The sequence below is a fragment of the Triturus cristatus genome, chromosome 6, assembly GCF_964204655.1.
Source record: "Triturus cristatus chromosome 6, aTriCri1.1, whole genome shotgun sequence".
Taxonomy (NCBI): domain Eukaryota; kingdom Metazoa; phylum Chordata; class Amphibia; order Caudata; family Salamandridae; genus Triturus; species Triturus cristatus.
The window spans coordinates 892,829,196-892,852,885 of NC_140589.1; the positions used below are offsets into that span (position 1 = coordinate 892,829,196).

The following is a 23,690-nucleotide window of genomic DNA, read 5'->3' on the forward strand; positions in this document are numbered from 1 at the left end:
TAACTTCCAATCCTTTCTAAGCAAATATGCCCTCAGCTTTTGCTAGTTTTAATATGTGGTTTTGTGCCTACTATCAGCCTCTATTTTAACACGCTGTTGCCCGAATTCACCATAGAGGTTGTTTGAAAGCATGTAGATTGCATTTCTATTTTTTCCATGCATCCGCCCTTGCCAATCTCTGCCCACCGCTTAATATCTCAGCCAATTAGGCACAGAGATATCCTCAGCAGTACTGCATCCAGGCTGCGTACTCACACTGGCAGTAGAGCTTCTCAGTAATATTAGCTACAGATATTGTGGAGCCAACAACAGTACGATAGCTAACTCCACTGAGCTCCTGATGGTGGAGATCTAGTGATGTCACTTGTTGCAATGCGACTCATATTAAAGGCTGTGATGGCGGGGTGAGCAGTGACAGCAAAATGGTGTTACTTCAGCAATCTGTAAGATTAGAAAGAAACGACACCACAAGGAGTCTCGTCTTTGATTTGAAGACTGTGTATAACGACAGAAAGCACTGGTCGATGCCAGGTAAATATGAAAATGAATGATGACACAAACAAAACAAGCACCGTGTAAACACAGCAACAGCAGCTGGCCTGTGGATCAGGTAACTTCTGCTACAGTGAGTAAACTGCATGCTCAGTAGTCAGAAATTGGAAAGTTACCAGTAACTGAGAATTTGACTTCTATCCCAAGAAAAGGGAGTAGTAGGAAATAATCAACAATGGGTTAATTTGTTTACTTTTGAAAGGAAAATTAATGAAATTGACCTTCTTTCAATTGTTCAGTTCTGCATTTCAAAATTTTACAAGGCTTATCAATATCTCTACTACTCTTACCTGACAGCAGGCTGTTCCATTTGTTCAGATCTGCATCTTTCGCCTTTTCACAGCATACGTATTATAGCCTTATAGCTCGCCGTAGCGGGCTATACCGGCTATTAAAGGCCCGCTCCAGAGTTAAAGGCCAGAGCCGAAGGTGAGGGACTTTAACAAGGGAGCGGGACTTTAATAGCCGGTATAGCACAGCTATGAAGGGCTAAAGGCTGTTAGAACATTCTGCCACTAGAGGGCAGAATGTTCCAACAAATAAAACAAAGGCCTCTCAGAGTTCGAGGAGATAAATTCCCTTGGGCTCCGAGAGGTCTTGGAAAACAACATTGGAATGTTGCTTTGCGGGCCTTTACCTGCCCGTAAAAGCATGGAGCACTCCATTGTCTTCAATGGAGCTCCCAACATTCCAATGTTCTAATAATATATATTTCCTTATCCTAAACCTCCCCTTCTTATAGGTTGTCCTTAACACGCCCACCCTGTATTTTCACCTACATCACACCCTTAGCACCACAAAATTATGTGCATCTCAACCTCAGTGTAAACATGCAACTGAATTTCTGCAAGGACCTTTTTCACATTTCAACTAATAATTTGGTTTTATTTCTGATACGTCTTACCCTTTGGCTATGCTATAGCTATTGCGCACCTCTTTTATTCCCTGATACAAATAACCTGCTGTATATTTACAGGCACACTATTACTACCAAGCTCATTCTCACTTTACAGCTGCATCTCAACATGGAACATATTTGTATTTCTCTCTCTAGCCTTATAGTTTATCTTATATCAGGTAAAGACTTCCGTAACCCATCGACAATCTTGTCCACGCTATATAAAAATGGTAACAATAAAAATAAATATCTATTTCAAGTGCAAAATGTGAAGCTATCTTACTTTTCAAGGACATTAGTCTTTAAATGGGGAATGTGACCATTCCTTATTTTGAACCTTGATTTCAGGGTGAAAACCGCTCTTCCAAGCCTAGGATTCCGAGAAGAAAGCTACTTTATTAGAATTGAAATATCGAAAAGTAGCTTGTACATAACTGTTTACAAAAGAGTTCTGTGCAGTGGGTGCTCTAGATGATGACAGTGCAAAGCTGGAAACAGAACCTGCTAATCCCCACCCTTTAAGAAAGACTGAGGAAACGAGCCTCACCTGTTGGGTCAGGTTGCAGGAAATTATGATCGAGCTGGTCTGTACTTGAACTATGCTCCAGAGTGAAGGGGTAGTATTATACCTCTTCCCTTCAGTTTAGAACCCAAATCAAAGTATTTTCACAAGCAAAAATTGCAAAAAAGTCACTGATTAATAAATCACTTGAAGTCCACATGCACGGCCTTTCACCTATCACACTACTTTCTACTTCAAGCATTTCTTCACAAACAGCATCTAAGATTGCTGACTCAGAATTTCTCACATTTTCAGAACACTTAGTAGCACTGATGAGTGCTCATGTTTCAAGAACAGCAATGGCTTCCTTCATATCCTCTCTGATCTGACATGGTAAGGACTGACTCTTTATGTGCTAGGAAATATTTTATATTTTATCAGGGACTACAATGGATTTCCTGAAGACACATACAAGGAAGTGAAAAATGATTAAATTGTGTCCTCACAAAAGATGCTAAGCAACACTGGATTTAGACAAAGGAGAGAGATTCATGTGATCTACTTGTATTTGCACACAAAAGGCTCGTAGACAAACATAGAAGCCAAAATGCAGGTCCTTGGGCGATGAACTACTGGGCTAGGAACTGACTAGATCTCAGGAAGAGACAAAAACTGAGTTGACTGGAGCTCAGCGGTGGTGTTAAGTGACCAGGGGGCTGCAACAAAGAACAAAGATCAGCTAGAGGGCCATCCATTGTTAGTGTCAATATAGAGGACCTCAGAAGGGAGGGAAGCCTCTCTGAAGCTGACCCATACACCTGCAGCAGACGGACTATACCAAACAAGGAGATTAGAAGCAGGGAGATGATCAAAGAACACCTCATGAATATACAATCTATAGACCATAGTGTTCTTGGGTTCTGGTACTTAGTCACAGTAATGTATCCTTTTTTCATTTGCGAAAAGCCAGTGCACATTTCCAAACTGATATTAAGAGTGCTTGGAGGGAGGTAAGCTAAGTACAGAAATAGGAAGAAACAATTGATTTTCAGCTTGATAACTGTTATAGATTGACATACTCATTGCACTGGCGTCTAGATGTTGCGACAGCAGATTCAGTTGTCTGTAATGAGACTCCCTATTTAGTCGACCAGACTGGAGCAATGCCCCATGCATAAGCACCATCTACTTAGTGCAGGAGCGTATTCTAGAGGCTTGTGCCTGTACTGAGGTCACATCTCCAAATACACCACGAGAGTACAGAGACAATCCAGATGATGCAAAGACTTCTGGTCTAATATATCAGAGAGGGGAACTATGCTATCTATATACTTTTTACATGTTAAACCGTCAGTTCATTAATTCGCTATGGGAAGGTAGCATACTTCAGGTTAGTTATGCCTCTAGGAGAAAGAGTCACCGAGAGACAAGATATGTCAGCTGTATGAAAAGAAGTACCACAAGACATTATGTCTTTACAGAAAGGAGGATTAATACAAGGAACTGCTTTCAAGCATTGATTACGGAGGCGCAGCCAGGAGTTTAACTCTAAAAAATGCAAGAGACTCTTCCACAGGAGTCAAATTTTCTTTTTTCGGCATTGTATATAGACGACCTTAGAACCGAGGAGCAGTGGAGCATTTGATGGCAAACATTTGTATTACAGCAGGTGTATCTCAAACGTGAGGTGCCATTGGGTTTTAGAATTGAAACAAATTGAGGGAATGACAGAGTACGGTTAATTGTTTTTTACACTGTACATCATAGTTACACTGTTTTACAGCTATTTAAAATTTGAGGCAAAGAGAAATTAAACCTGATCCCTCGGTTCCAAAATTAGCTAGAGGCCAAATACTGACTTCATGGCGGGTCAGCCATTATCCACTGCTGACGGCTCTATCTCTAGAAATCTATCCTCATTACATGCAAATCTATATCGCTCATGAGGTCATGGAAGCTCGGTTGGAACACGTCATTGATGGCGGTATGGGGATGGTATGGAAAGGCCTGGAGGGGCAAACCAGGCATGGAATCTATCATGGAGAAGAGCCAGATCTTTTAACAGCTTTACGTGTGGTTATTCACAGCGTGAGTGATTGTTGCTGCTGTTGCAAAGGTGTGGCACCTCTCATACTGTCACTCAAACGCACCCATGCCTGTGGCTTTTCCATAGCATTCTGAATGTTAAAGCGCCCTTGGATAATGATGCTTTTTAAAGATCTGCCACATGTCTATCTGGCCTGTATGATGCATACAGCATACCTACTCTATCCTACACACGTGTACATCAAGAGGTTTAGCCATAGAATCTGCTTCCCAGGGACATCAATTCTCTATGGCTGGTTGTTGACATAACTCCCATCACATTGCTTGTTGGAGCACTGTCGACTGCTTCTCAGCCAGTTCGATATAACCCATCTCGCTTCTGATCTTTGAAAAGTTCACATCTTCAGTTTCTGTCGCTAGTTTTCAGTGCATAAGGGGTTGTTGTCATGCTGCACCCTCGAGGAGTTTCAACTAAGATTGTTAAAACAAGACAGACAACAAGGGCGTTATCAGCTTCAAAAGCCATATGACCATACTTCCTGAGATGACATGGTGCATGGGGGTAAGGGGTTAATGATGTCATTTCTGCCACAGTAATGATTATAGTGAAATGACGCGAGTGTCGCTCTGCTGTTTAGATGTTTATTTGTTGAGGGAGTCACAGACCCACTGTGCTGTCCCTTTGAAGGAGATGTTCAGACAAAGCTGTCCTTTCTTAATACCTAACCACTTCAAACTTGTATTTATGCCTAAAAAACAAAAGGCTACACTCTTTAGAAGTAGCTAATTTCCGGCCATTCCCTCAAAAACTGACTGCAGCACAAAAACATGTCTGTAACATACCGTGAAACGGAAGGCGGCCCTCGGGTGAGAAAAATGTTATTTCAAAAGTTTGGCAGATTTCAAACCTAGTCACAAGACTCTGATCTTTTGTTAGCTACATATAAACTGTTAAAAAAAATGTAAACAGAAAAACAAAAAAGGTAGTCTGCATGCAATCAGCATTTGAGTTCTGCCGCATTCGAATGAGAGAAAAAAGTACAACAGAATGCATAAAATCATCTAAACAGACCATTCAGTGCACAGCAATTTTATTTTCACAATATCTTTTTTTTTAAAAGCAACCTTTTTAATTCGCAACGGTCGTGAAAATGATTACGTTAAAAACCATTTAGATACAGAAATATTAGACTAGCCGAGGCTTCATGAATATAATGCTAGTGCCCAAATATTCTTCAGTCGCCTCTAGTTGCACACAGATGACTATGGTTGTATGCAATATGCCTAAAATGGGATGCCCCCAATCTAGGTCTTTGCGAAAACAAACACACACAATGCAACAGTTACCTGCAGTCACACAAACGGCTCAAAACAGGCCTTTTGTAACGAACACTGGGCAAGCGTGCTGTCACACTCCCATAAGCAGATAAAAGCAACCAAATGCATTTTCGTTTCTGGGTCTGCACTAAGAATCCATCCAAATAAAATCATATTTTTAATTAGGTTTAACCATTACAGAACTCAATGATATTGGTTTAATCGACCTTGGAAAGCTGGATGGCTGAGTCAACCTTACTAAGAACCTGTGGCCTGCAGAATGTAGTCATTTTATTAACCACCTGTTACAATTGAATGTCAAAGTCTAGAATATGTAATTATTTAGTGACATTAAAAAACACCTCTCGTTTGCGGGCTTGAAGCTTTCAAAATCACAATAAGGCATTTAAAAAAACACAAAAACAAAGCCAAGTTGACAATCTTAGCACCGTGAATTTCTTAGTATCCGTTCGGTACAATATACGGTATGGATGTCATCCAGTTACAAGAGTGCCAGTGCCAGAGCCAATGTGGATACCAAGTATTTGCAGGGAATTCTGGGGCACAAGCATGCATGACTTGAGTCAGCAGCTTGTGAAGTTCGCATCATTTTAATTTATACTCTCATTTTTATAATCTACGCCTTAATACAGGAAAATGAGAACATGAAAAGCACTGGTTAAAACTGCACACCATTTTTAACTAAAACCAACTTTTTCGCTTGTACTACGTTTAATGTCATAAAGTGATCATGTTCTCAACCAGCCATTATAAAAAAAATACAGCTTATTGCTACCTTGACTACTTAGGTTTCAGTGTTATCTAATGTTGATGGCCTACATCACCCTCTACTCCCGCTACACATCACTGTGTACCGCCAGCTGAACATCACTCCCTGTACAGTATGCTAGGCCCCGCTACACAGTACGCTGTGCTCTCCCAATAAACATCAGCCTGTGACACTTGCTTACCAAGGTATATATCGCTGTTAGTCTGTGCTCATTGAAGCCTGTATTGTGTGTTTGTGTGTATGAATGGCTGTACGTCTGTTGGATAAGATGAACCGATAACACCATATCCTCACGGACACTATTTCCCATGGCTAGGCTATCCTTTAACAACTTACTCAATTTTAGGAGTAGGATTCCTTCTTCACATCATTTATACCAATAGTATTAAAACACCTAAAAAAACATATTTGAAAAGGAAAATCCAGGTCTGGAACATGCCATGGGTGTCCCTGGTGGCAGGGAGCCAGCCATTTGATGGCCTTAATTTTGGCGTATTTTATAAAGTCCTATCTGCATGGATGCCTGTGTGCACGGGTGCCTGTGTGCTTTAAGGGATGCAGGCATTGGTGCATGTATGTTTGTCCGTGCACATGGCAGCTTGTAATTGCACCCTGTGCATGCCTGCACGCAGTGCGCCTCTCTGTGCAGACTCTATACCAAGGCAAACATGTTAGCTTTGCTAATGCTTTTTCATCAGTTTTAACAAATTCCCAGACAAAATAAAAATGAAATGTCTTAAAAAGACATACTGTCATCCTTCACGCAGCAACATGTAGCTTACATCACATCTTGTGGTAACTGTTGCTACAGGTGTCCCGAAAAAAGCTCAAACACTTGTTAAAAATTAAACTTGTGCGTAAACAATATCATTTGGCAGCAAAAGTGAGGGCTGGACTTTAGTTGGATATAAAAACATAGTTTGAATTATCTGTTGCATTACGTTCTCAGTTATATTTTATGACTTTGTCTTGTGCTCCACCATTTATTTTAAACGGGTTTTCCCAAAAATTTCTGGTTTTAAAAGATTACTATTTTTCCTCTATAATTTCCATATCCCGATTTGCTCGCTTTTCCCCCCTTTGCTTTTTAGCCCCCAATTCAAAATGTTAATGTTCTTGCTTTTCTTTCGAGCTGTGTATACTTCCCTGCACTTTTTAAAAAAAATCTCCTACCTCTTTTCTTTCCCGTTTGCTTTTTTTACCTCATAATTTTTATGAAGCTGCCCATACTGTCTCATTTGACCTATTTCTATAGGTCTCATCATGACGTTAGTGCAATGAAGTACCCAAGAGAACACTTGTGATCGAGATGAAACCTCCATCTATAGGAAGCTGAGACCCGCAGTGAACCGCGTAATTCACATAAATGCGGGTGGCAGAAGGCAGGAGTGCTTTTAAAGGACACAACACTGAAACGCAGAGGTTTGGGCGCCTTTCTCAGCTCCAAGACATTTCACAGTTAAAAGGAAATCTTGAAGGGTTCTAGATGCCAGATATTTGTGACATCCAATCCCCTTCAAATCCAATATAAATAGTCAGTTATTCGGTTCTGGTGATTTAGCACATTTGAAACAAATGCTGTGCTGCCAGTGAGTCTGAGTCTGGGAGTCAAGTGGTCTCTTCAAAGCTCTTGATCAGAGAACACATTCTTAAAGAGCATTTTGAGGAGCAATTACTTTATTTGCATCACTTGCAATTCCACCATGTTCAAAGAATGAGTTTCTTATTTTAACATTATAGTACAAAGGAGGCTTTCGAGTATAAACACCAAGAAGCAGCTATATCTATTTCCAATATATGTATTTATTTCTAGTAATCATTCTAGTTATTTGCATCCTTCAACAGACATGCACAGCTCTTCATAGTCACAGCTTTTCTGGTGTGAAGTGAAAAGGTGTATGTTAGTCAAGTGGAAGACGTGATCATTGCACCCACACCCTGCACCCCTCCCTCCGTGCAGGTGTTAAACACGGCTGCATATCAAGTGATTCCTCGCAGCCATCCTCACCTCGCTGGAGCTGGTCGTGTTCTGCGGCAGCTGTGTCCCCGCGCCACCTTGGCTTCCACCATCATCAAAGATCTAGAAAGATAGGTCCATTTATTAGAGATCTCACAGTTCACACTGCTCGTCGACACAGCCACGTCTTATTCAATCAAGAAACAGTAAAATACAGATTTCAAAGCAGCTGGGCTGTTTAACCCCACCTACGAGCCATGGTCGTCCACAGTGCACAGGGTTTGAAATATAAATGAAGAAAAAAGCCAGTGCTTAATTTGTAAAAGATGAAGTGCCGGGGCCAATGTGTTTCTAAGAAGCCCAATAAGTCTTTACTACACCTTATGCCTCTTTTATCCACAACCGTACACTCCCCTGCCCCTTTACCTCACTCTTACCGGCTCTTTTCTTTCCTGCATTCTCTTTTTGTTACAATTTTCCGATCTTTCTCTTTCTATTCCTTTCCTCTTTTTCTGCCTTTTTCCCACTTCTGGGTCAAAGCTTGATGATGAAAAATAAGTCCCAGAACCCAAAAATGAGTTCCGGTGGGGCCTAACTGCAACCACCGGCTCAAATTAAGCACTGACTAAAGCCACTCACTATTCCAGAGTACTTGTTTGCTACTAGGGTGTGCTGGTAATCTCCCATTCTGATATGTTTGATATAGGTATCCCAATATAGGCTAAGGTAGCAACTTAACCACTCACCTATATTTCCCCTGCCATTACACAACATAACGGTTCTTGGGACTGACCCTTCACCTAGTTACGGTACTGCTAACAGATCGTGGGGTTTTCACTGAAAACTAGCCTCATCCATTATGCAGGAGGATTCTTAGAAACTCAGCAGGACTACCATCTCCTGCATAATACCTATGTATAAGGGTCATTCCTTCTATCATCCTAAATCCGACATGACACAGCAAGGTAGATCCCCTGGGGGTACCACGTTGGGTATATAAACACCATATCTTTGCTGAGACAGGAAGAAGAGAAAAAGGACTTCTATCCTGACACACTGATGCCAACCGCTGAGGTTCCTGCACGCAGACACTCCAGCTCGCAGTGGTCTGACACCCCATCCAAGGGGTCCATCTCGAGACAAAGAAGGGGTCCCACAAAGTCTCTCACTGCAGGTAATGGGGTTGACATTATCCTAGAGGGATTCTTGGCTCTACACCTACATACATGCTAGGTACACTTAGGTACATCTAGCTAGGGTCGCATCATAGGAGTACACATTTATGACTGTAATTTATTTGATATACTTGCCTGTATACATTGTTTTAGCACGATGGTAGGGATCTGCCATCCTTTTACGCAGTTGGTGCTTCTAATCATTTATATCTGTTTCTGTCTTATGGTTGTTTCAGCACACCTATTTTACACTAGAATGACGATGGTTCAATAAATGCTTATTCAAAACGTCCCCACCGTTTATTCTGTGTATCTCTCTGAGACAAAGTGAGCACGAGTGACTGAGCGAAAAGTACTGTACTGTTTCCAAGATTCTGAGGGATCAGGGTTGTCATGTTCGATAGTTGTCAAGGACTATTCTCTACTTGGTAAGAGGAGTTTACAGTGGCACTATGAGCTAGCTGGTATACAGGCGAACATACTAGGTGGGGGTGTCTGGAATCAGTCTGGACACCAATCCCACAGTCTATGTTGTCTAAACTCGCAGATTCTATATAGGTTTATAGGAACTACACAACAATTCAAAGCATTATACCTCTGTTGAGCAGTTCTGGTTCTCTCCCTTTGCAATTAAATAAGTGCAGGTACTTAGCGCCTGACAGCCCCTGCCCATTTAAAGCACAGAGAGGGGGAGGGGGGATGTCAGACCCTGATTTTTTTGAGGGAGCATCACATTGTCTGATCTTAGATATTTTATGCCCAAACCACTGTGGTTTTGTTGCAATGTTTTCAGGACTCCTAAGCAGACACAGATTGAAATTGCAATGTTTTTAAAGGAGTTTGCTTTCTTAATCTGCTCAGGGAAGTGAGGGAAGAGATGTACATGGGTGGGGGATACACAATAGAATACTTGTTCTCCAGTGTAGGAACTGCCTACAAGACCTTTGGTAAGTAATTTACAACTCACTGCTCTAGGCTCAGGCTCTCTGGTCTCTGCTGCAATACACAATATGTAAATCCACCAAAATGCAAAATCAGTTGAAAAACAGAGTATTGCATCAATCACCATATTATCACCTTCTCTGTCACAAGCTTTTTGGCTCATTTCTTCTGAAATAATTGGCTGAAAGGACCACATGAAAAGAAACAAAACAGATACTGCCAGAGTCAATATTTTACTGTAGCCACATGAAGCTACTGGGGCACCCCTCAATACTCCAGTAACCCTCGGGTGTTCTATGCTCTTTGCAAGGACCCACTTAAGCATCAGGTGTCTGGCATTAAGCAGGATTTCAAGTGCAAGCAACTTTTTTCACCATCTAACACTATTTGTGTGGCTTCTCTACACTCTACGCATTCGAGAGTAATCGTCCAACTTGTTACAGACTTTTTGCACAACAAAGGCAAACAACAGAGAACTAGCTGATCTTCTGCACCTGCTGCAGTCAGGGGTATAAGCTACATCGGGATGATGCCAATTGAAAAGAGGGCCTCTTTTGTTAATCAGAGACTCTATCCCTGGTCTCAGTGCCCTCTAGTTCTGTCAGTTTTAGGTGTGATATTTTAATCTGCTCAGGCAGATGTGGTGGGCAGATGCAAAAAGAACAAATGATGAACGGAATGCCGAACAATGTCAAACATGTCATTCCAGTTTGGACCCAGCCATTTGAAAATCAGTCTTAACCCTGCTCCCCATGGGAACAGCCCAGCCCAAACTGCCAGACCAGGTCCTCCCCGGAACGGGAACCCGCCTCCTATGACCGGTTTTGGGGTATCGCACCTCATTAGCCAGGATAGCTTGACTCTGGTGGCATGGTAAGCATGGGTCCCACGTCTGGGCATACCCTTCCCACTCAGAGCAATAAATGCAAAAAGAACGAATGATGGACGGAATGCAGAACAATGTCAAACACTGAGTACAGAGATCTGGGCCTAAATCCATTGTTTTTTGCTCACCACGCCATTCCAGTTTGGACCCAGTCACTTGCAAAGTAGTCTTGACCATGCTCCCCATTGGACCAGCCCAGCCCAGCCCAGCCAAAACTGCTGGTTCGTTTCCGGTCCAGGGAGGACCCGGCCTGGCCGTTCGGGCTGGACTGTTCCCATGAGGAGCAGGGTCATAACTGATTTGCATAAGGCTTGGTCCAAACTGGGGTGGCATGATGAGTGAAAAAACTATTGATTTAGGTCCAGATCTATGTACTGGAGGTGAGTGTTTGACATAGCGAGTAGGCTGACTAGACCATGGTGCTGGGCATGGGGATGAGTACTGGTTGAGTTGTGACTCTAGAACATCCTCTCAGGACTTCTCTACCATGAGGGCAATGGTATGGCATTTTGGAGTTTAAATGTTTTGTAATATGTCGATTTCACGTATAACTTCCTACCCCCCATTACATGTTCTATTCCAAGGAAGACAATGAATTGCTGAACACACATTTTTTATTTAGGTAATACAATAACAATACAGAATCCTGTTACATAAAGAATATGTGTTATTTTCACAAATTAGGGGTTAACATGTTACCTGGGTAATCGAGGGTCGTTTCTCTTTTCCTTTCCTTGCCAGGGTATCAAGCCCTTTCAAAGAGGAGAACAGGCTCTTCTTGCTCTGGACCCGCTGCGACAGGGAGAGGGATCGCTTTCTGAGTGCAGCCTCATCCCTGGAGCAGATCTGAGTGGCACAAAATTCAGCAAGTTTACATGAATCCTGATTGCAGAATGGTCCAAAATATAAATACTATAGCACACCACAGAGTTAAGACACTTCATATCTAAGAAGACTCTTATATTCAGGTAAGATTTCACAACTCTGAAGCAGGGATTGGTATTGAAGTGCAGAATTCTGAAAGTGCAACATATGCAGTCGCCATAAACCCTAACTCACCATGATAGCACTTAGCACAAACAAGAACAGCAAGCTCAAAACTACAGAAAACCTTCTTAAGTAATTACTAATTTCAAACTTATGGGGCCTTTCCATTGTTCAAGTTCAGTATTACACTGACCTTACTTGGGGTAAAATGCTGAGTTACAGCAAATGCTCAAGAGGAGTAAAATAATGATGAAGTCACTGGGTTCCTAGATGGGTATGTCAAAAGCAATAAGAAAGCAGACCAAAATATAGTGATAGAGCATGATGGTGCTCTAAAATTGTAGGGGTGCCTCATAATCACGGATAGTCCGCACCCTAATACATTCCTGTGTTATATTAACATGTGGTCATTGGAAATGTGGTGTAATAATGATGTGATGTTAAATGATAGAAAAGTATTTGTGTCATGCAAAGAGACACAAAATGACATTTATTTCTAAATTTGTAACCCTTGCTATGTTGCAGTCGCCTAATGAAAAGCGTATGTGTAGTAAAAAGCTTTTTAGTTTAAATGTGCACCAAGATGAAGATTGCACGAAGAAATAATGAGAGATGCTTAACGTGTAAGAATCGTAGATGCTGTAGTGCAAAGCCTTATTAACTCGAGTGTATAATTTGATGTGTAAAGGCCTAAATGAAATGTTCACGTTGGAATATGAAAGGCCTATTTGTTCATTCTTACGTTGACCAAAACTGGGTAGGCCCGAAAATGTATTTTCCCTGGTGTGCTCTCGCATTTAGAAGTAGTCAGTGAATTCCATGTGTATGCAAGGATGTTCTGTTCTCACATTTCAATTGCAGGTGGAAGAACCTTTGTTAGTTAGAACTAATGCCTTTTATTTTAGGAGTTAGGCATGGAGGAGATGTGCAACAATGTAAACAATGTAAACAAGGAATCGATAATTGGGAGCCTGTGTTCCTTCTCACTGAGGATGCTTGGGAACAGGAGAGGTGTTCGTTAGCATGAGATGATCTGTGGGCGTGTTCTACATTTTTGCATTTTCTATTAGGAAAAGTGCCCCGAGGGAGGATGGTCAGAAGGAGACATGATGAGTTAGGAGAAGGGGATAGAGCATAGACTTGGGAAGAGTATCTTAGAGCGAACTCTTTAACTTAGGCCTCTGATTTTTCATTGTGAATGTGCTTCTTAGGAAGTCTTCACAAGCGGACACCTTTTTACTGACCTTGCCTGGGAAATGCTAAGTAGGGATGTCACCTTAGAGATAGTGTAGGGATAGTCTAATGTTTTTCCCTTTCTAGTTTCTAACGGTGGTCTCAACGGACCTCTCCGACTTTCGGTTTGATAGACATTACGCTAAGCCCTTATAAAGTTTCCAGCCCCGGGCAAAAGGCTTTCTTACGTCATTCAGTCAAGGAGGGCTTATCCTCCATTTACAGAGCAGGAATCATGAGTAACATATCACAGATCGCCAGAGTTAAAAATGAGATTGGCCCCTGAGGAAGGGACTGAAACGTCCCGAAATGCATCGGGCATCTCAATGAATGTTGTGTCCCAATTGTTAATGAATTAGGAAGTTAATAGCTGAATTGTTAATACATCAACAAAATATTGTTTCATCCTTTGTATGTTGATTTAAGTCTATGATCTTGTTATATTCACGATGATGACCAAGACATGATAAATTGCATTCATGTTCAAATGATCAACAGTGTTGAGTATGATTTTAGAATGATATATTTGGATTATATGTAAGGGTCTGGTTACAACCCAGGGAACAGTGCACAGCGCACACAAGTTACCACACTTGTAATAGCACCTCTATAGATGTGGAGATACATACTACACACAGGCAATATCTTTACATTGATTCTCTTATAAATATAACCTACTCTGCCGCTATCCTCCATTTGTGTGTGGTCTCCAAACATTAAAAAGTGAAGCATAACAGGACTTGGCACAAAGTGTATTTTTGTCTTCGTACAATGTTGGGCTGGAACACTCTATGTTGCATTTCAGATACTGGTTCAGGTCTCAACAGCAGGTGAGGTTGTAATGCAAGAAACAGGGAAAACAGAAGAAGCCAATGAAACCCCACACTGCACTGAAAACAATACAAATACATCAAAGCCAGGAAATGGGATAGGATGGCCTTCGCTTTTTTGATTGCATGGTGCACACTGCCGGCACTGCACAGTGTGGGAATACGTGAGACTAGGAAGCAATTATGCAATAAATGCAACATAACATGAGGAAAAGGGAGAAAATTCAGCTATGAAGCGGCATGTTTCGGCAATACAATCAGCACGTGCTTACTAGAGCATGGAAGGATGACACAGAGAAGATGCCAAGCCTCCCTAGTGCCAGCTTGGATGGGCGGCTGGTGGCAGCCAGCAGGCTCTTTGGGTTGGGCAGCTCGCCGCCCTGCAGACTGGCCAGGTAGCAGCGCATTCTGAACAGGTCCATGTTGAACTTCTCCAGGTTCTGCTCCCACTGCTGGATCTATTGGAGACACAAGTCAGTAAGGATCAGTGAAAGTACTGCTTGGAGTGCTGCTCATTGTGTTATCCTCCCCAATCAGAGACTTTTGTAAAGATAATCTACCTCCATGAATGAATGTAACCACTCGTGCTTAGGGTCTGGTAATTCTAGCTGGCAAAAAAGTTATGAACGGGGATATGTTCAATTACCTTGTTGAAGACTTAAACTCCTGTCTTATCATCTAGTTTTTGATTGACCACTGTTATTTCTTTTTTTTTTTTTTTTTTTTTAAAAACCTTTATTTGTGCATATTAAAAGAACAAATACGGGCCTACAACCGTCAGGCCGGCCACGGTACATTTAAGCACTGGTACAAACATTACATCCCCTGTGCATCAGCGGTCAAGGTTAGCAACGAGTCGTGAGGTATACACTGGAGAGATCCTTTACACCAGGGGAAGGAGAAGTGAAGGTTAATTTTAAGGTTTTTCAATATAATTTTATCAGGGAAAAATCAGTAAAGAATGAGAACCAAGGAGATTCGAGTCCGCAAGATAGCTTCACCACACGGGAGAGCAGCAGCATCATTAAAACGGTCATGGAAGGAAAACCTCAGGCGTTGAGGCGATGCAGTTATATAGCAGGATAGTCACATGAGTAAATATGCACCCCTCCAGAGCCGCCCCCACTCAATCCACCCCACACCCGGACCCCGGATCGAAACAAGTATAGCGCAGAAACAGAAAAGAAAAAGGCCCATAGAACTAAGTAGAAACAGTGAATTACCCCCCCACCCTACACCAATGCGGAGGCTACGGCCTGCCCCCCCCCCCAGCATAGTGCCTGTCGCCCAATGAACCCGAAATATAGACAAGAGAGAAAGTAGGAATAGAGTGAAGAAAAATAAGAGAACAGAGAGGTAAGTGGGGAGGAGCCTACGTTACCCCAGAGCGCCCGAAACCATCGGCCAGCTGTGGCCTCCACACACTGAGAACCCACTACGCCAAAAGCGGTCGTGGGAAGATGACGTGTCACAACAATTGAAGTGAAGGCGGACAAACCGCGACGAGTGCGCACAACATATGCAAACAGTTCCAGTCCCAGTCCAGCCCATCCGTGAAACCATGGCGATATAAATCAGTTTAGCCCTGGCCCGATCGCGGGCTTAAGATTACACCAGCCCCTACATGAAGGCCCCGCCCCCCGTGCAGACAAAGACAATATGGCCGCTTGGGAGAAGATGGTGAAGTAGAGTCACAAAATGGCCGCCGACCATCTATTGAGGTCCCCTTGTACACCACATAAAGTCCAAACCTGGCATGTAAAGCACAGGAGTTCCACAGAAAAGAAGCAGTAGGCCGCCGTGAACAGTTCCTCGAGGGCGTCAGGTGTCGCTCTGCTGGATACCCCTGCGGGCACGATGAGGCATGCAACAACGAAGCAGGCAGCAATAAACGGGGAGACAAAGTATCCGCAGTTGAGCTGGAGAGCGATTTATCCTGGGTGCCGGTAAAGCCAGAGGCATGCACCAGTGTAGCGCGATCATAAACAGCCATTGCGTCCCCGCAAGAGGACAAAAGCACTGGCAGACCCACGCCTTGTTGATGGCGAATGGGGCGCTCATGACCTGCAGCCGACAGTATGGAATCAAACCGCTCACTCAGCGCTTGCAAGCCAAGACACATTTGTAGACGCAAGTCCCGCAGGGCAGCCAGAACGGAGCCGCATGTCAGCGGAGGCTGCTCCCCCCCATCGGTAGCAATCCGGGACGGCACTGTGGAGCTGGTGTCTGGTAGAGGGAGGGCGAAGCGGGCAGCGGGCGAGACCGGAGTAGCATCCCCCAGCCGCGAGCAGGCAATCATCGCCATGTTTTACCGCAGCACGGTACGGTGGCCAGGGGGGGAGGTCGTAGCAAGGAGGCAATTCCCCTCAGGTCTGCGCCGCAACAGGGAAAAGCCAACAATCGCTGCCCTCCCCTCGGGTTCTCTCTGCAGCCGACTAGGCAATAGAAGAAGGGGGTCTGCAGCCTCCCCCAGCGCGGTCCACGGAACGGGGCAGGAGACCCGCCGCACCGGGGCTTACCCTGTAGCTCCAGCCCATCAGTTGCGGGGCGCGGGAGGTGTCTGGGCATCCCTCCCCCGGCTCATCTGGCGACAGTCCGTGGTGTGAGGTGGGACCGGGACCGTGGGGCTCAGGTTTACGCTAGCGGGTCCGGTAACTGCGGAGCTTCCAGGGGGCCGGCCAAGGCCACAATAGAGCAGGGGTCCAGTGCGGAGAACAAAAGCACCAAGAACTCCGGCGTCCGGGCGGGCTAAGACTCCGGGAAAGCGGCAGCGCGGTCAGCGCATCGTCGCACACGTTGCACCTCGAAAAACGGCGAGGATAGGAAGCAGGATGATAGTCCGAGGCCAAAGGCCGACGGAGCCGGGCGCTCAAGCGTCTGCTCCGGTCGCCATCTTGGCTCCTCCCCGACCACTGTTATTTCTATTCCTTTCTTTGCAAAGTGAAATGCCAGCCTGTGCTCAGGGTCTTGACACACTATATCAAGAACCTAAAGAAACAAATACACCATTAATTGTTTTGCGACTGGTTGAAAAGAGCATACAAGGAGGAGTATGCGGAGGAGCTAGTGTGAGTAAAGATGAAAATGTCAGGGAGCAGAAAAGCTTCACAAGACAATAAAAAAGATCCACAACTTAACTGTAAAATAGAGGTCAGGACCCACTCAAGAAAATGAAAACTGCCTACTGCACATGCTCAGAAGCATAAGCCTACAAAACGAATCTCCAAAACGTGGATCAGTTAGAAGAATCTGAAGTACTTCGGTTGGGGTCCCTTGGGCACTATGGTTCCCTCTGCCACTATTATGTTTTGAGTGAGGCGACCCATTTATAGGTTAAATGCTCTCTCAGAAAATCTCAGTGCTGCAGAATGGGTCAAAGACAGTGCTGGCCCAAAGCTATGTGTGTTGGTTTGCCTCTCTTACTAAGAATAGTGAGGGGTTCAATCTGATTTGTGTTGGGATAATGTTTTATTCGTCGAGAGCGAGTTATAACACATACTGTACCCACACGGTTATCCACTGCAATTACAGGATTCAAATAATGTTAATTTCACATCGCTCAGCAATACTTTGAAGGCTCAAAGATGTGGTATTGCCAAAAAAAGACCTCTTTGTACAAAAGGTGATACATTTGATCTGCTTATTCTAAGCTAGAGGGAATGCTAACTGCATATTGATTGAACAGTTGCCAATTTATATCAAGATAAATATACTCCAAATCATCTCACCAATATACAGTAATATCACTCCATGACAACGACAGCCCATAGATCATCACAGTTTAATATGGCCAGGAGGGTCTGTGCTGTATCCCTGAACTAATATGCAGTCAACGTTTCGAGAGTAACTCCACCATTGAGGCAGCATAAATGTGCAGCTGCTTCCACGCTCTCCTTTCAGAGCTCCTCGGATTGCACCGATTATTAAAGAATCCAAACAAATTGAGCTTAAAGTGAAAGATGAAGAAGGTAGAATCAACATTTCACTTTCTTTCCATGGCTCTGCTTTTCTCCAAAGTTGGACCATCTCTATGGAATTACAAATAAACCAATGGAAAGTTCTGGTGGGAAGCTCACACAATTTTAATAAACTACTGAGGTAGAAAAATTGGCTGCCTCAAGTCTTGTTAAGGAGGCATTTGGAGAGGGAGGATCTGCACTTAAACCATAAGGCTATTTCTCCCTAAATTGTAGTTCAAAGTATAGTTAACATCCTTCATGTGCATAATAGGATTGTCAATATTGGAGTACTCCTATGTATCTATCTACCAGCAAAATGTCAATCATTACTCTCATTTTAAAAGCAAGCAGTTAAGTACATATTTAAAACATTTGTGCACATGAAACAAACATTATATTAAATCATAAAGGAGACTCTTCTATAACTAAATTGCCAAGTTGCACATAAAAGTCTCTCAGTGCCTCAGGAAAGTTCTGTGCGCTGGGACTGAAAGGTTTGCAATCTATTGAAGTAACGTCTGTGTGCCAAGGAAGTGTCGTGGTCTGTGTAACAGAAATCCTTTGGTCTCTTCTGCGACAGCGCATGTGCTGCATCCATTCTCGCTTGTGACTCTTATTTGCTGCCTTCTTATTGGCCAGTACATGCTGGCTTCACTTCCTCCTCTTTTGTCTGGAGCATGGACCAAGTACTGGTTGCTTCAGCTTGGTTGCTGTCCTTTCGCTGATCGTACTGTGGCTGAGGTACCATTTTTATTTGTAATTCTTCGCTGTTGTCCTTGTTGAATCTCTTATTATTTTTAGCCATGTTTCGCTGTGCACATTACTTAAAAGACGCCCTTTTCTCCTTTGAAATGGATGTTTATTGTGGCAACAGATGGTATCTGCTTTTAGTGTAACAAAACATGTTATCTGCTTCCAAATATATTTTAACTAAGATATTGGCATAGGAGTAATTGCCTCCTTTGTGTGATAGGATTTTAGCCAAATTTTGTATTTTCTTTTCCACGCTTTGGGAGATTGACTGATTTGCCGTGACTCACAGGAGTTTTGTACCGAGACCTGGCAAGTATTGGCAAAGCCAATCGGCCTCGCCTTTGAGTTCATGCTGGACAACATGGGCATTGCCAACTTGGCACTGATTTGCAGCCATGCTGTATAGCAGCTTGGCTGCTGCACAGCATGGCTAAAAATTATTATTAAATAAGGATTGTGATGCATCCAGCACTAATGCACTTCTAAATATAAAAGCACATTTGCCCTGGCTGTGTCATAGCACTTTTTAAAAATAGTTTAGCCAAACTGCAAGGCATCCAGGCTGTTGTATAGAATGGCTACAAAACATTACCAAGGCCAATAGCTCTTATAGGCGAGACCTACTGGCTTTGACAATGCTTGTTAGAGCTTCAGCTGAGTGAGCAATGTTCAACTCATCAGAAGAGAGTATGGTACTGAGGCGGAATTTCATCATTATGAAAACTTTTACAAATGAAGAAAGTCAGCCTGACGAAAATTCATTTTAGAGAAATATCACAAGTACAATATAACTTTTCCAAGAAAAATGGATTGTTTCCATGGAAACAATATACTTGTGCTGGGACTGAAGCCCCAAACCAGAAAAACAAATCTTACAATTCCTATTATTAATTGAAACAATTCAAGTTTATTAAAACAAAAAATAAAAAACGAGATTGGTTTGTGATAGTCTTTCTTGTATGTTTACAGTGATCTGGTTTAAAAAACAAAACACAGACAGAGGAGGAATGAAGAAGGCAGCAATATAAAGGTAAGAAGGGAAATGGAGGAGACTTGAAAGAAGTATGAGAATTAGTTAGGAGAGGGGTTAAGTGGGAGGTGGAGTACAACAAAGGGGGTTTTGAGGAAGGGGACAGTGAAAGCACTGTTGGAAGTTGGAGGTGGTAGGCATGGGGCACACCCTCCTTAAGAGGAAAGAAACAGAGACGGGTTGCAATGTAAGGTGGGATAACCCCAAACAAATACAGACAGAGGAAAATCATTTTTCTTCTGTTTCGTCAACTTGATGAAACCCATTCTTGAAGACACATCTGTCAAGTGTGGTTCACTGAAATTTTCTAGCTTTCACAGGAACCACTGCAAAGAGGTTCCGGTGAATGCACTGTAACTTTGATGCTTGGCTCCTTAAAACACGACTGAGCCGTAAAGGCAAAGTTACAAAGTTTTTATTAATTTTCAAAACCCCAAAATGGGATTTTGTTTTTGAAAATAAAAAAAACAATGCCCCCCTTGCCATAAGAGTCATCTCCCATGGCAAGAGAAGCATTTTAATGTTTTTAGTGCTCCCTAACGACAGGGTTTTTCTGGTGATGATGGGCAGTAAAAAAACGGCTATATGTTTGCCCATCTATATTGGGGGGTCACAAAAAGCCAATTTTTCAACCGCCCTTACTCCGTCCAGCCTTTGGAGAATTTTGGCTATAGCAGGTATGGAGTAGTCTACGTCATCACAAAACTATAGTCCGTACGCTTTTTTAATTGGGTGGGCGACCATTATGTACGCGTGAAGGGTACTGCGTCGCCATTGCAACGGAGTACCCTTTCTGGTAACAGATAAATTGGGCCCGTAATTCTTAGCAATTACCCATAGCATTCCAGAACCTGCAGTAATTTGTCATACAGAGTAACAACACAAAACTGTGGCAGCCTTTAAAATGGCTAGGTTCTAGAGAGTCACTTAGAACATTCCTGCTTTCAAGCAGTGGAAGGAATTGTGACTGAAGTCCAAAGGAATAACTATAGATGCAGTGTCTCTACAGTCTCTCATCAGGGAAGAACTAACATAACACAAACTGGAACTAACTACAGAAGTGGTGGAAGGCGTGCTCAAACTTTGTAACCTGCACTTGGCCCCCTCCCCCAGTTACAGAACTCACTCTATGTGCCTACTTCACTCTTGGATGCACGACAGGGTTTCTGAGAGTGAATGCGTTTTCTGTGACACGGTGAAGGTGTGTTCCCTACATTTAATTTCTATTCTACCTCACAAATATCATCCTCCATTTGGTAATTCCTGAGCAGGTGACACTAGAGAAGTAGCTCTGATGGAGATGTACTTACCTTTGTTGATCAGTGTGGAGTAAGCATATTTTCTATGTATATATACCCATGTGACTGCTTTCAAGTCTTGCATTCCGAAATGGGATGCCTTGGTTCGCTGATTCTGCTCTATGCGGAAACTAAAATTGAGCTTGGTCCTTTCACAGACATGTCAATGTCAAAGGGCTTGCGTAGCTGCCCTGTAGATGTCCAGCACATATTCAACTAACTAAAGTATAGTGAGACCCCATGATATCACAGGATACGCTACACACAATGCTCTGATGGAAAAATAATGGACAAATTATGAACATGACATCTCGGTAATGTTCCAGCACGAAACATGATGTATGTTTTTGTTATACCCCAATGCAAATGTCCCTCATGCTTACTGGTTTAAGTGAATAACAAGCCATTTGTGGAATAAAAAGCTGCTCAGAGATGTTTCAGCAAGTCTCTTTGTTCCACAAGTCTTCAGGCTGGCGTTTACCCAGCTTTGTTTAATGGCTGCCTATTGAACACAGTGCACATTGCGGCAAACAAAATCCTCATTTCGTTTGCACTATGAATGGATGCCATGTGACTCCACTCGTGATTTTAAGACCTCAAACAATGATGTTAAATGGCAGTGCGCTCTACCGCCTCTATTCACTCTTGCTGCCATCGAGTACGTGTCTTAAAAGGTCCTGTATTATCAAGAGATTAGCCACTTGCATGCACAATGTCACATCAAACAAAACACTCGGCAGCACCTCTAGTTTGCTCCTAAATGTCAGCTCGATGATTCAACCCTGATGAAGCTATGCGAAGTTTGTTTCAATTTACGGCTATGTGCTGTTATGCACCATTAAACATTCAAAGCATGTTATTTTTAAAACCCATCAAACACAAATTTAAATACTGATGGAGATTTTAATGTCATATGTGTTCTAGCAGTTTGTAGAAAGCCATGACGCTGTATTAATAACCTGTTCCAGTCTGTTCCTGCCTATAAATTGGTGTAAATGTGGACGAGATGAAGAGGAATCAAGAATCTGTGACTGAAACAATAATTCAATACCTGTCTTCGAAAGAACATCCGCGTCTCTAAATGGGTAATAATTCTGAAGGCAGGGCCGGCCTTAGCACTGGTGGCGCCCTGTGCGACAATCTTTGTTGGCGCCCCCCACAGACTCCCTTACTACCATCCTTTAACAGTGCCCCCTCAAGTCTCCGTAACCACTCTCTCTCAGATATATTTTTTAATAGTGCCTCCTATACCAATATAGGGTGTCAGAGCACTTTACATCGCACACATATTACACAGAGACAATCAGTCAAAGGTGTGTAAATTAGTGTATAGGAAATGTTCCATAAGCCAGAAGACTACAATGTGAATCACATGCCATCCATACTGGTAGACATTTTAGTTTAGGAGTGCTTGGTCTGAAGAAGCACAGACTCAGAATCCTAAACATAACCCCATGGTTTGGGGTTACATTTAATAATAAGGATATTTTTTGTTTACCGAAATGAACCCTTTTTGAAACATTAGATTAATGAAAGACAGAGGAGAAAATTATAATGCTGTAATCTATACCTTGCAGTTTGCATGCAGCTCTTTTACAGTTATTAGCTCACTGTTCCATGTTAGGATTTTAACATCTACACTGTTAGTAACAAAAGGATCTCTCTGACAAAATTACTGACCTATTTAAACTATATGCACTTTCGGATCTACATGGTACACACTCTTTGCAGCAGGCATATTAGCCCTCTGTGCTACCATAAAATGAGTTAAAACATCCATTAGACAAAACTCCTTCTCTCTCCAGGAAGAACATTAATCACCATATTTATCTTGACATTTGTATTGTATGAAAATTGCAGGAGGCCAGTAATGCAGCAGCAGGTGCTTTTAAAAAACCATAAAATACTTCCAAGCACGGTGCCCCCTTGAAGACTCAGCACCTGGTGCGGTGGCACCGGTCGCACCGCCCTAAAGCCGGCCCTGTCTGAAGGTTCATTGGTTCTTGGTTATGCAAATGCAGCGTCGGCTCCTCCGCTATGTTGCCCCCCCACCCCCGCCAGCAGCCTAAAAACGTGAAAAATAAAACGATAATAAAACATGTTTAACATTGTTTTATTTTTCCTTCCTGGGTCGAATGTTTGGGCGCGAGGCCACCGGGGTAACAGTGTTGGGTTGGAGTGGAGGGCACTGTTCTAAGTGCGATTTCGGTTTGGCCGGCCGTCTTAGGACGGACAAACCGACATGCGCACGGAGCGGTCTCCAACATGTGCTGCTTTGCCGGTTTGAAGACGGCAGGCACAGGCTCCCAGTGTCTCTGGGAGTGCAACTAGAGGGCGCTCAGGCCAATCCTGACGCTGCTCTCATGCTGCCGGCAGCAGGAGAGCAGCTTCTGGATTGGCCGCACGGGAGTCTGGGAGCAGGTGCCTGCAGTGGAGAGCAGCAGAAGAGCATGATGTGAAAGGCGGAAGGTAAGTTCATTGTTATCGTTTGGTGTATTTTCTTACGTCATCCTGCCCCTGTCCTCTCTTCACCCC

The 23,690-nt window shown here is 43.1% G+C and overlaps 1 protein-coding gene across 3 annotated transcripts in view; it reads right to left on the reverse strand.

The window, feature by feature from the left end:
• Positions 1-23,690, reverse strand: part of TIAM2 (TIAM Rac1 associated GEF 2) — a 336,144-nt gene that overhangs the window by 215,847 nt on the left and 96,607 nt on the right. For all 3 annotated transcript variants that reach the window (XM_085611533.1, XM_085611535.1, XM_085611534.1), the window contains exons 7-9: positions 14,388-14,573; positions 11,765-11,911; positions 8,114-8,185 (exon numbers count right to left, since the gene is read on the reverse strand). In XM_085611533.1, coding sequence (XP_085467659.1) covers positions 8,114-8,185; positions 11,765-11,911; positions 14,388-14,573 — 405 coding nt within the window. The remainder of the gene's footprint in view (positions 1-8,113; positions 8,186-11,764; positions 11,912-14,387; positions 14,574-23,690) is intronic.